The 13,644-nt window shown below is 49.9% G+C and overlaps 1 protein-coding gene across 2 annotated transcripts in view; it reads left to right on the top strand.

Moving 5' to 3' along the window:
• The first annotated feature begins 7,585 nt into the window (after window positions 1-7,585).
• Window positions 7,586-13,644, top strand: part of CRIP3 (cysteine rich protein 3) — a 54,882-nt gene continuing 48,823 nt past the window's right edge. Inside the window, exons 1-2 of one of the 2 annotated variants that reach the window (XM_063918762.1) lie at window positions 7,586-7,752; window positions 9,637-9,731. In XM_063918762.1, coding sequence (XP_063774832.1) covers window positions 7,710-7,752; window positions 9,637-9,731 — 138 coding nt within the window. In that variant the 5' untranslated portion in view covers window positions 7,586-7,709. The remainder of the gene's footprint in view (window positions 7,753-9,636; window positions 9,732-13,644) is intronic. The other variant, XM_063918761.1, reaches the window with a different exon arrangement.

The raw sequence follows: 13,644 nt of genomic DNA, 5'->3' as shown, positions 1-13,644 counted from the left end.
CCGGCTACTGCAGAACCGCTCTCTGCCCCGGCTATGGCAGCACCCCTCTCTGCCCCGGCTACTGCAGCACCTCTATCTGCCACGGTTGCTACAGCACCTCTCTTTACATTGATGCTGCAGCATCTCTCTCTGCAACGTAAAATGTATAAGCGGCTCTGCTGTGGTGTAACGTGTATAATTGTGATAGCCGGGCAGCGGCAGGTCCATCAGTGATTTTACCAAGAATTGTCACGCCAGGCCGTTTCATCACATAAGCAAGCAGTTTATTCACAGTTCAGACAGGGTTATCACGACAATAACATTTAACTCCTTGTTCTCCTCTCCAACGTAATATTCATATGGGTTACATCAGGTTACATCTCCTTTTATTTGCTTCACTGGCAATAACAGCATTTACAGTGATGTGACATCATTACAGTACAGTACATACCAGTGCAGTCTCTGGGAATCAGTAGTGCGGCTTCCGCAAACTGAGATTCATTTCAGTGTGCTCTCCCCCATTCGCTAGGGGCTCTATCTAAACGGGATCTCTCATGGACACGTTACTGGGGGCCTTCCGCCAAACGTGGTTTCCTACCACTCACCCAGGTCCTCTCCCGAAGACTCACACCTTCCGTCCTGCTTCTTGGGTATCCCTGAAGTTGGGGATCCCCTTTGTTTCTGGTTCCTTCCACTGTACTCTGCATACTGTGGCTCTCACACTGCACTCTCCATCTCTCACTGAAGCTGCTGACTCTCCTGTTACACTGCAGATATGGGCTCTCCCTCTCTTCATAGCAACACCCACACCATACTTGCCTACCTGACCCTCTCCATGAGGGAGAAAATAAGAATTTACTTACCGATAATTCTATTTCTCGGAGTCCGTAGTGGATGCTGGGGTTCCTGAAAGGACCATGGGGAATAGCGGCTCCGCAGGAGACAGGGCACAAAAAGTAAAGCTTTTCCAGATCAGGTGGTGTGCACTGGCTCCTCCCCCTATGACCCTCCTCCAGACTCCAGTTAGGTACTGTGCCCGGACGAGCGTACACAATAAGGGAGGATTTTGAATCCCGGGTAAGACTCATACCAGCCACACCAATCACACCGTACAACTTGTGATCTAAACCCAGTTAACAGTATGATAACAGAGGAGCCTCTGAAAGATGGCTCCTTAAACAATAACCCGAATTAGTTAACAATAACTATGTACAAGTATTGCAGATAATCCGCACTTGGGATGGGCGCCCAGCATCCACTACGGACTCCGAGAAATAGAATTATCGGTAAGTAAATTCTTATTTTCTCTATCGTCCTAGTGGATGCTGGGGTTCCTGAAAGGACCATGGGGATTATACCAAAGCTCCCAAACGGGCGGGAGAGTGCGGATGACTCTGCAGCACCGAATGAGAGAACTCCAGGTCCTCCTTTGCCAGGGTATCAAATTTGTAGAATTTTACAAACGTGTTCTCCCCTGACCACGTAGCTGCTCGGCAGAGTTGTAATGCCGAGACCCCTCGGGCAGCCGCCCAAGATGAGCCCACCTTCCTTGTGGAATGGGCCTTAACAGATTTAGGCTGTGGCAGGCCTGCCACAGAATGTGCAAGTTGAATTGTGTTACAAATCCAACGAGCAATCGACTGCTTAGAAGCAGGCGCACCCAACTTGTTGGGTGCATACAGTATAAACAGCGAGTCAGATTTTCTGACTCCAGCCGTCCTTGAAATGTATATTTTTAAAGCTCTGACAACGTCCAACAACTTGGAGTCCTCCAAGTCGCTTGTAGCCGCAGGCACTACAATAGGCTGGTTCAGGTGAAACGCTGATACCACCTTAGGGAGAAAATGCGGACGCGTCCGCAGCTCTGCCCTATCCGAATGGAAAATTAAATAAGGGCTTTTATAAGATAAAGCCGCCAGTTCAGATACTCTCCTGGCGGACGCCAGGGCCAGTAACATAGTCACTTTCCATGTGAGATATTTCAAATCCACATCTTTTAGTGGTTCAAACCAATGGGATTTGAGGAAATCTAAAACTACATTTAGATCCCACGGTGCCACCGGAGGCACCACAGGAGGCTGTATATGCAGTACTCCCTTGACAAAAGTCTGGACCTCAGGAACTGAGGCCAATTCTTTTTGGAAGAATATTGACAGGGCCGAAATTTGAACCTTAATAGATCCCAATTTGAGACCCATAGACAATCCTGATTGCAGGAAATGTAGGAAACGACCCAGTTGAAATTCCTCCGTCGGAGCACTCCGATCCTCGCACCACGCAACATATTTCCGCCAAATGCGGTGATAATGCTTCGCGGTGACTTCCTTTCTTGCCTTAATCAAGGTAGGAATGACTTCTTCTGGAATGCCTTTTCCTTTTAGGATCTGGCGTTCAACCGCCATGCCGTCAAACGCAGCCGCGGTAAGTCTTGGAATAGACACGGTCCCTGCTGAAGCAGGTCCTGTCTTAGAGGTAGAGGCCACGGATCGTCCGTGACCATCTCTTGAAGTTCCGGGTACCAAGACCTTCTTGGCCAATCCGGAGCCACTAGTATCGTTCTTACTCCGCTTTGCCTTATGATTCTCAATACCTTTGGTATGAGAGGCAGAGGAGGAAACACATACACCGACTGGTACACCCAAGGTGTTACCAGCGCGTCCACAGCTATTGCCTGCGGATCTCTTGACCTGGCGCAATACCTGTCCAGTTTTTTGTTGAGGCGAGACGCCATCATGTCCACCATTGGTCTTTCCCAACGGTTTATTAGCATGTGGAAAACTTCTGGATGAAGTCCCCACTCTCCCGGGTGAAGATCGTGTCTGCTGAGGAAGTCTGCTTCCCAGTTGTCCACTCCCGGGATGAACACTGCTGACAGTGCTATCACGTGATTCTCCGCCCAGCGAAGGATCCTGGCAGCTTCTGCCATTGCACTCCTGCTTCTTGTGCCGCCCTGTCTGTTTACATGGGCGACTGCCGTGATGTTGTCCGACTGGATCAACACCGGTCTTCCTTGAAGCAGAGGTTCCGCCTGGCTTAGAGCATTGTAGATTGCTCTTAGTTCCAGAATGTTTATGTGAAGAGACTTTTCCAGGCTCGACCACACTCCCTGGAAGTTTCTTCCTTGTGTGACTGCTCCCCAGCCTCTCAGGCTGGCGTCCGTGGTCACCAGGATCCAATCCTGTATGCCGAATCTGCGGCCCTCCAATAGATGAGCCCTCTGCAACCACCACAGAAGAGATACCCTTGTCGTTGGAGACAGGGTTATCCGCAGGTGCATCTGAAGATGCGACCCTGACCATTTGTCCAACAGATCCCTTTGGAAAATTCTTGCATGGAATCTGCCGAATGGAATTGCTTCGTAAGAAGCCACCATTTTTCCCAGGACTCTTGTGCATTGATGTACAGACACCTTTCCTGGTTTTAGGAGATTCCTGACCAGGTCGGATAACTCCTTGGCTTTTTCCTCGGGAAGAAAAACCTTTTTCTGAACCGTGTCCAGAATCATCCCTAGGAACAGCAGACGAGTTGTCGGCATTAGTTGGGATTTTGGAATATTCAGAATCCATCCGTGCTGCTTTAGCACCTCTTGAGATATTGCTAATCCCATCTCTAGCTGTTCTCTGGACCTTGCCCTTATTAGGAGATCGTCCAAGTATGGGATAATTAATACGCCTTTTCTTCGAAGAAGAATCATCATCTCGGCCATTACCTTTGTAAAGATCCGAGGTGCCGTGGACAAACCAAACGGCAGCGTCTGAAACTGATAGTGACAGTTTTGTACAACGAACCTGAGGTACCCCTGGTGTGAGGGGTAAATTGGAACGTGGAGATACGCATCCTTGATGTCCAAGGATACCATAAAGTCCCCTTCTTCCAGGTTCGCTATCACTGCTCTGAGTGACTCCATCTTGAACTTGAACTTCTTTATGTACAGGTTCAAGGACTTCAGATTTAGAATAGGCCTTACCGAGCCATCCGGCTTCGGTACCACAAATAGAGTGGAATAATACCCCTTCCCTTGTTGTAGAAGAGGTACCTTGACTATCACCTGCTGAGAGTACAGCTTGTGAATGGCTTCCAAAACCGTCTCCCTTTCGGAAGGGGACGTTGGTAAAGCAGACTTCAGGAAACGGCGAGGTGGATCTGTCTCTAATTCCAACCTGTACCCCTGAGATATTATCTGCAGGATCCAGGGATCTACCTGCGAGTGAGCCCACTGCGCGCTGTAATTTTTGAGACGACCTCCCACCGTCCCCGAGTCCGCTTGAGAAGCCCCAGCGTCATGCTGAGGCTTTTGTAGAAGCCGGGGAGGGCTTCTGTTCCTGGGAAGGAGCTGCCTGTTGCTGTTTCTTCCCTCGACCTCTGCCTCGTGGCAGATATGAATAGCCCTTTGCTCTCTTATTTTTAAAGGAACGAAAGGGCTGCGGTTGAAAAGTCGGTGCCTTTTTCTGTTGGGGAGTGACTTGAGGTAGAAAGGTGGATTTCCCGGCTGTAGCCGTGGCCACCAAATCTGATAGACCGACTCCAAATAACTCCTCCCCTTTATACGGCAAAACTTCCATATGCCGTTTTGAATCCGCATCGCCTGTCCACTGTCGCGTCCATAAAGCTCTTCTGGCCGAAATGGACATAGCACTTACCCGTGATGCCAGTGTGCAGATATCCCTCTGTGCATCACGCATATAAAGAAATGCATCCTTTATTTGTTCTAACGACAGTAAAATATTGTCCCTGTCCAGGGTATCAATATTTTCAATCAGGGACTCTGACCAAACTACCCCAGCACTGCACATCCAGGCAGACGCTATAGCTGGTCGTAGTATAACACCTGCATGTGTGTATATACTTTTTTGGATATTTTCCATCCTCCTATCTGATGGATCTTTAAGTGCGGCCGTCTCAGGAGAAGGTAACGCCACTTGTTTTGATAAGCGTGTTAGCGCCTTGTCCACCCTAGGAGGTGTTTCCCAGCGCTCCCTAACCTCTGGCGGGAAAGGGTATAATGCCAATAATTTCTTTGAAATTATCAGCTTTTTATCAGGGGCAACCCACGCTTCATCACACACGTCATTTAATTCTTCTGATTCAGGAAAAACTATAGGTAGTTTTTTCACACCCCACATAATACCCTGTTTAGTGGTACCTGTAGTATCAGCTAAATGTAACGCCTCCTTCATTGCCAAAATCATATAACGTGTGGCCCTACTGGAAAATACGGTTGATTGGTCACCGTCACCACTGGAATCAGTGCCTGTGTCTGGGTCTGTGTCGACCGACTGAGGCAAAGGGCGTTTTACAGCCCCTGACGGTGTTTGAGGCGCCTGGACAGGCACTAATTGATTGTCCGGCCGCCTCATGTCGTCAAACGACTGCTTAAGCGAGTTGACGCTATCCCGTAATTCCACAAATAAAGGCATCCATTCTGGTGTCGACCCCCTAGGAGGTGACATCCCCATATTTGGCAATTGCTCCGCCTCCACACCAATATCGTCCTCATACATGTCGACACACACGTACCGACACACAGCAGACACACAGGGAATGCTCTAAACGAAGACAGGACCCACTAGCCCTTTGGGGAGACAGAGGGAGAGTCTGCCAGCACACACCAAAAAGCGCTATATATGACAGGGATAGCCTTATAATAAGTGCTCCCTTATAGCTGCTTTATATATATCAAGATATTGCCATTAAATTTGCCCCCCCTCTCTGTTTTACCCTGTTTCTGTAGTGCAGTGCAGGGGAGAGACCTGGGAGCCGTCCTGACCAGCGGAGCTGTGAGAGGAAATGGCGCCGTGTGCTGAGGAGATAGGCCCCGCCCCTTTTTCGGCGGGCTCGTCTCCCGCTATTTTGTGAATACAGGCAGGGGTTAAATATCTCCATATAGCCTCTGGGGGCTATATGTGAGGTATTTTTAGCCTTTTAATAGGTTTTCATTTGCCTCCCAGGGCGCCCCCCCCCAGCGCCCTGCACCCTCAGTGACTGCGTGTGAAGTGTGCTGAGAGGAAAATGGCGCACAGCTGCAGTGCTGTGCGCTACCTTTAGAAGACTGCAGGAGTCTTCAGCCGCCGATTCTGGACCTCTTCTTACTTCAGCATCTGCAAGGGGGCCGGCGGCGCGGCTCCGGTGACCATCCAGGCTGTACCTGTGATCGTCCCTCTGGAGCTGATGTCCAGTAGCCAAGAAGCCAATCCATCCTGCACGCAGGTGAGTTCACTTCTTCTCCCCTCTGTCCCTCGTTGCAGTGATCCTGTTGCCAGCAGGAATCACTGTAAAATAAAAAACCTAAGCTAAACTTTCTCTAAGCAGCTCTTTATGAGAGCCACCTAGAATTGCACCCTTCTCGGCCGGGCACAAAAATCTAACTGGAGTCTGGAGGAGGGTCATAGGGGGAGGAGCCAGTGCACACCACCTGATCTGGAAAAGCTTTACTTTTTGTGCCCTGTCTCCTGCGGAGCCGCTATTCCCCATGGTCCTTTCAGGAACCCCAGCATCCACTAGGACGATAGAGAAAATGCTCTGTTCCTGGACTTACCTGGTAATGTATGATTGCCATCACCTGTGGTGAGCTAGTTAATTGATAACAAAGGTGTTTCACCACAGGTGATGGCAATCATACATTACCAGGAAAGTCCAGGAACAGAGCATTTTCTCCCTCATGGAGAGGGTAAGGTAGGCAAGTATGACCCACACGCTGCTCTTCTCTCCATAATGCCAGGGACTGTGGAGTACCATGCTTGTTCCACAGTCCCCAGACTGCGTTTCTCCTGGACACTTAGCCTGTGCCCTCCATCCTCAGGCCTCAGCTCACACTGAACTGTAGCCTGTGTCTTGTTCCTTGTCCTAAAACCCCCCCCCCTACACTTCCTGTCCTAACCTCTTACATGTCACAGGGTCTGCCAGAACTGGTTTTGGGTCCATAAACTCCCCCACTCACTGATAAGAATGAAATGGCTTTAGGAACTTTCCAATATCTGCTAACATTCTAGTATGCCACATAAGCATCTCTACTGTGGTGTTACGTCACATAAGGGGCTCTACTGTGTGGTGTAACGTGTATAAGGAGTACTACTAAGCAGTATAATGTGAATTGGTACTATTCTGTGACCATGCTCCTTCCCCATGAAGCCATGGCCCTATATATTTGTTGTGTGCCTTCGGCGCACACTGTCCCTGTTTTTAACATGGTGAGGGTGCCCAGAAGAAACTTTTGCCCTGAGCGCTAAAAGGTCTAGGGGAGGGAGCGCCGAAAAATAACCTTGCTTCGGGCACCATGGTACCTAGCTAGTAGCTATACCTCTGATCCCGCCCATTGTGTGTACATAATTTGCATGTGTTTCTATATATATATATATATATATACACGTGTAAATACTGTGTATATTATGCATAGTCATATACTGTTTTTATATACCATACCCTTTACCCGTGGCCACGGCCCTTTCCTAATTTGTACCGGTTTTTATTTAAATGTAAAATGTTGGAGGGCATGATACACTCTACTACACCGCGTATACAGCGTATGATAAAGAAAATGGGCGGGATAATCACGCGGGCGTGTCCCTATACGGAGGGGGCGTGTTCCGGGCGGGGTTACAGGGGGCTGTTGGTCCTATCTCAGTAGTAGTGTGTAGCGTAGTGTGTGCACAGCTACAGACCCGTCCTGCAGCAGCCGCAGCGCTGAGCGTACAGACAGTGGCAGCGGCATCTGTCCCGGAGCAGCCGCCGCTATGAGCTCGGTGTGTCCGCGCTGTCACACTGCTGTCTACTTCGGTGAGTGAGATGTTGCAGGGCACCCCCTTCACCGCCGTGTCCCTGAGCCGGACCCCCCTCATATCATTACTCCCCATTGTGTCCCTGAGCCGGATCCCCCTCATGTCATCACTCCCCACTGTGTCCCTGAGCCGGACCCCCCTCATATTATTACTCCCTACTGTGTCCCTGAGCCGGAACCCCCTCATATCATTACTCCCCACTGTGTCCCTGAGCCGGAACCCCTCATATCATTACTCCCCACTGTGTCCGGAACCCCTCATATCATTACTCCCCACTGTGTCTCTGAGCCGGACCCCCCTCATATCATTACTCCCCATTGTGTCCCTGAGCCGGATCCCCCTCATGTCATCACTCCCCACTGTGTCCCTGAGCCGGACCCCCCTTCATATAATTACTCCCCATTGTGTCCCTGAGCCGGATCCCCCTCATATCATTACTCCCCACTGTGTCCCTGAGCCGGATCCCCCTCATATCATTACTCCCCACTGTGTCCCTGAGCCGGACCCCCCTCATATCATTACTCCCCACTGTGTCCCTGAGCCGGACCCCCCTCATATCATTACTCCCCACTGTGTCCCTGAGCCGGATCCCCCTCATATCATTACTCCCCACTGTGTCCCTGAGCCGGACCCCCCCTCATATCATTACTCCCCACTGTGTCCCTGAGCCGGACCCCCCTCATATCATTGCTCCCCACTGTGTCCCTGAGCCGGACCCCCCTCATATCATTGCTCCCCACTGTGTCCCTGAGCCGGACCCCCCTCATATCATTACTCCCCACTGTGTCCCTGAGCCGGACCCCCCTCATATCATTACTCCCCACTGTGTCCCTGAGCCGGACCCCCCTCATATCATTACTCCCCACTGTGTCCCTGAGCCGGACCCCCCTCATGTCATCACTCCCCACTGTGTCCCTGAGCCGGACCCCCTCATATCATTACTCCCCACTGTGTTCCTGAGCCGGACCCCCTCGTATCATCACTCCCCACTGTGTTCCTGAGCTGGACCCCCCCCCGTATCATCAGTCCCCATTGTGTTCCTGAGCCGGACCCCCCTCATATCATCACTCCCCACTGTGTCCCTGAGCCGGATCCCCCTCATATCATCACTCCCCACTGTGTCCCTGATCCCCCACCCACATCATTACACCCGGCTGTGTCCCTGATCTCCCCCCCCCCCCCCCCCACATCATTACACCCTGCTGTGTCCCTGATCCCCCCCCCCCCACATCATTACACCCGGCTGTGTCCCTGATCCCCCCCCCCCCCCCCCCCACATCATTACACCCCGCTGTGTCCCTGATCCCCCCCCACATCATTACACCCCGCTGTGTCTGATTCCCGCACATCATTACACCCCACTTTGTCCCTGACTGAGCTCCCCACATCATTACACCCCACTGCCTAACATCTATACTTCCTTCTGTTACATCGTGATAATTACATAGTACCTACACCCCCTTATTGCACCCTAAGTATCTGCAGCTACTTGGTCAACTTTAAGTATTTGATACTTCAGTACTTATTACCCACTGATGAATACCTGCAACTCCATATTACCACTCTGAGTACCTGCTCCCTCTTATTACCCCTTGATAAGTTCCTTCCCACACCCCCTCATATGGCCCCAATAAGTATCCACACTTCTTCTGTTAATGCATACCCCGTTATTGCACCCTGATGAGTACCCGTGCCCCGTTATTGCACCCTGATGAGTATCCATACCCCGTTATTGCACCCTGATGGGTACCAATACTCTATCCTGTTTTGCAGTTACTGTCTGTGTAATCAGCGCACATCAATTTACTATATATAAATAAAACACAAGAGAGGACTTGGAGAGAAATAATTCAGCATGTTCTGTGTCTCTGTTTTCACACAGCGGAGAAAGTGAGCTCATTGGGGAAAAACTGGCACCGTTTCTGCTTGAAATGTGAACTCTGCAACAAGATCCTGTCTGCTGGCGGTCACGCTGAGGTAAGATCCGCATCAGGTGAGAGGCACTGACCTGCTTTCTGATATCGGATCAGTGCCAGAATAGCTGAGGGTCCCAGACTCCCATAACTGCATCGTCCTTAGCTGGTCCAACACCTTTCTCCTTCACCCATTAACCTGCACTGCACATACTAGGAGCCCTCTCATTGCCAATCAGCGGTGCGTTATTCTAGTGATGCTGTAGGGTGTGAGGAGATCCTTCTGCTTAGTTTTTGGGTATTGCGTCTGTCTGGAGAAGGAGACGCCAAGGAGTCGTCTTCCCACACCTTATAAGTGCCGGCTGCATAGAGGTGCTGAGATTGTCTGGAATCAGATGCTTGAGAGTGAATGTCTCAGGAGAGCGTCAGGCGTGTTGAGACCTGTGTGAGCTCTGAAGACTTAAGACAGACTGGACAATGCTATTGTCCCATAAAGACAGGATATGTACAGACAGGATGAGATTAGGGATTGCGTGCACACAGGCTTCAAAACGTGGGAAGCAGCAGTGTCCATCACTTAACAGTGTGCCAGTACATCGTGACACATACCTGTCTAGGTGTGCACTTCCACATTTGTGATGTCATGTCAGGATCACAGCCCAATTTTGGACACTGCGTTAGTGATCCTTCCTCTTGGCCTGGTTCATGCTGTTCTTGCCCAGTCCGGTGTTCACCTTACACAAAACCAGACTTCACTGACTTGTCCCACCACCATCCATGGTTTCATGTCTGCTGCAGAGTTCCACCAGTAACCCAGACATACATCCAGAACTTCCATTGAGTCCATGTTCTACTCTGAGGACAGCTGATACAGTAGTTCTTTGGGTATGAAGCTAGGAAGAGAGCCTTTTATCATATTACTGGAGTCCATGCATCCATTGTCTTGGGGTCGAATTCCATCCCACAAATCCTGGATGTACTGTGTTATGCACAAATAGTGCCAGCAGGTATCTCCCCCAGTTATAAATCTATGTGATCCCGTAAAGTCACCTGGTTCCCACACTCTGCCGGTAATGTAACAAACTGACAAATGAAGTGTTTCCCGGCAAATGATCCTGCAGTTCGTTACTACTTGTGCCATTAGCCGGCAAATTCCAGGATGAAACGGTAAATCAACCAACACGTAAACTTCATGGCCATTGTATCCACACAATGATCTTCTGCTGGCTGTGTAACCACGGTCAGAGCCGTAACAAAGTCATGTCTTTTATAACTGTCAGATCATTAAAGTACAGCATGAGAAATAAAGGGATGTCTGTAATACTGCCAGCACTTTACAGCCTGCAGTGTAATGTACATAGGGTCAGTGGCTTCCTGTAACCAGAGGTGATAGGACTAAGGGGGTAATTCAGATCTGATCGCTGGGCTGGTAATGTTGCTGTCCTGCGATCAGATAGTCGCCGCCTCCAGGGGGAGTGTAAATTCGCTGTGCAATTGCATGTGTATGCCGAGCTGTGAAAATCCACTGTGTGCAGTCTCTGCGCAACCCAAGACTTACTCTTACAGTGCGATGAGAAGAGGCTGATCGGGGCTGGAGCTGACGTCAGACACCCTCCCTGAAAACGCCTGCGTTTTTCCGGACACTCTTTGTAAACGCTCAGTTGCCACCCACAAACAACCTCTTCCTGTCAATCACCGTGCAAACGCCTGTGCAATCGGATTAATCGCACCATCCCCTCGCTGACCGGCGATGCCCGTTGTTGTAGTCCGATGCGCGTGCGTTTTGCGGTGCATACCCATGCGCAGTTAGGACCTGATCGCCCATTGTGCGGAAACGCACAGCAGCGATCGGATCTGAATTACCCCCTAAGAACGTGAATGGACAGGACATGTGTATGTTTAAAGTATCTGTACGTGGGTATAATCTGTATATAAGTCTGTAATTCATGTAACCACACATATATTAAACTGCAAGTTATGTAGACGTGTATATATATATGAATCTGCATATCGTGTGGCCCTCTATGGGAATCTGTATGTTGTATGAATCTGTACGTTGTACAGTATATCCCTGGAAGGAGACGGCCTCTGTGTATGAACACAGAATTCTGCTGTGAGATGGAGGAATTTCCTGAGGTTGGCATTTGGTCAATCTGACATCTCAGGAAGAATACTTAAAAATAACCCAGAGAGCTCCTCCACCAGCTGGAATGTTCATGTGTAAGTGGCTGGGGGAGGAGGGGGAGGCTGGCAATTATATGTGGGAACCTTGTTTTTAAATAATGATATATAGATATATAAAGTTACACATCACATCCTGCTTCCTCGGAGCTACAGTCTGTGTTCCCTACTAACACACCGTCTCACACATGCTGGAACACTCTCTCATACACACACTAGGGGGATTTATTCAGCAGCCAGCCTACCCATAAACTATGTTTTTGCACTTTAGGTGGAAAACAGGACACTATTCCCTCGGAGACACAATACACTATTCATACAGAATGAACCACATGACGCAGTGTTACAAGGCAGCAATGCTAACCACTGTGCTACAAGTATTGTGGTTAAATGTATTGTGCGTAGAAGATGAAGTGGCTAGATGTCTGTGTTTTGGTTGTGTGGAGGGGTGGCTGAATGTTGTATGTCTGTTGTGTGGAGGCGGGAGGCGGCTGGACTTTACTACTATTTATCACCAGATACTTATATAGCGCATACATATTCTGCAGTGCCTTTACAGAGAATATTTGGCCTTTCACGTCAGTCCCTGCCCAGTGGAGCTTACAATCTATATTCCCTAGCACATGTACACTAAACATTAAGGTTATTTTTTCGTCTGGAGCCAGTTTACCCACCAGTATATATTTGGAGTGTGGCAGGAAACCAGAGTACCTGGAGAAAACCCACGCCGGCACGGAGAGAACATATATAAGCTTAACACAGTTAGGGTCGTGATGGGAATTGAACCCAAGACCTCAGTGCTGTGAGGTGACTGAATGTTGGATGGATCTGGTTATCTTGGAAGGCTGGCTGGCAGTTGTTCTTTATTTTGATGCTTCTGCAGGATTCCACATACGGTGACCGGGAATGGTGGTGGACAAACATAGGGGTATTTTCAATTAGTGTCGAAAAGATGGCAGTTTTCGACTTTTTAAGGTTGAATCGTGATTCGACCTATTCAGTCCCGAGCATTTTTATTCGACAAGTCGGGGAATTTGACTTGTTGAATAGTACGTGAATTGGCGGTATAGCTGCCGATTCACGTACTTTTGAGGGAAACGGGGCAAAATTCGTCAGGATTTGGCCCCGTTTCCGACCATCTCAGTCTGAGATAAAAAAAAAAGTCGGACTGAGAGGAGGAGAGGGGGGAGAGCCGCGGGCATACAGGGGAGAGCAGCGCTACAGCACAGCGCTGCAGGAGGATGTGTCACAGCCGCGCCACTCACGGCAGCTTCCACCTGGCTCCAGCAAGTGAGGTCCCGCTTGCTGGAGCCGGGTGGACACTGCCGTGAGGCCAGGCGGCTGTGAGACATCCTTCTGCAGCGCTGCTCTCCTCCGTCTGCCCGCGGATGTCCCCGCTGGTCTCCCCCCTCGCCTCCGCTCACAGGTCTCAACTCAATTAGACTTTTTTTAAAGTCGAATTGAGATGGGATTGAATAGGTGTTGTCGGATCCATTCCGACAAATTCATGTCGGAATGGATCCGACCCTAATGGAATATACCCCATAATGTCAGTATGATGTTCCTGGTGGCTAGACTATGGTGCCTAATTCAGCATGGATTGTAGATGTGCGGAAAATCGCACGTCTACGATCCATTGCACTGACATGCAGGGGGGCCGCCCAGCACAGGGCAAGTCCACCTCGCATGCCTGGCCCTGCCCCCCTGCCGCAAACATGCGAAAGCATCGTAAAGTGGTGATGCTTTCGCATGTTTAGGGTAACGCTCTGCCTACACAGCCCAGCTGCGAAGGCAGG

The sequence above is a fragment of the Pseudophryne corroboree genome, chromosome 4, assembly GCF_028390025.1.
Source record: "Pseudophryne corroboree isolate aPseCor3 chromosome 4, aPseCor3.hap2, whole genome shotgun sequence".
Lineage (NCBI taxonomy): Eukaryota > Metazoa > Chordata > Amphibia > Anura > Myobatrachidae > Pseudophryne > Pseudophryne corroboree.
The sequence above is the reverse complement of the archived record's forward strand: the minus strand, read 5'-3'. Positions and strand labels throughout refer to the sequence as shown.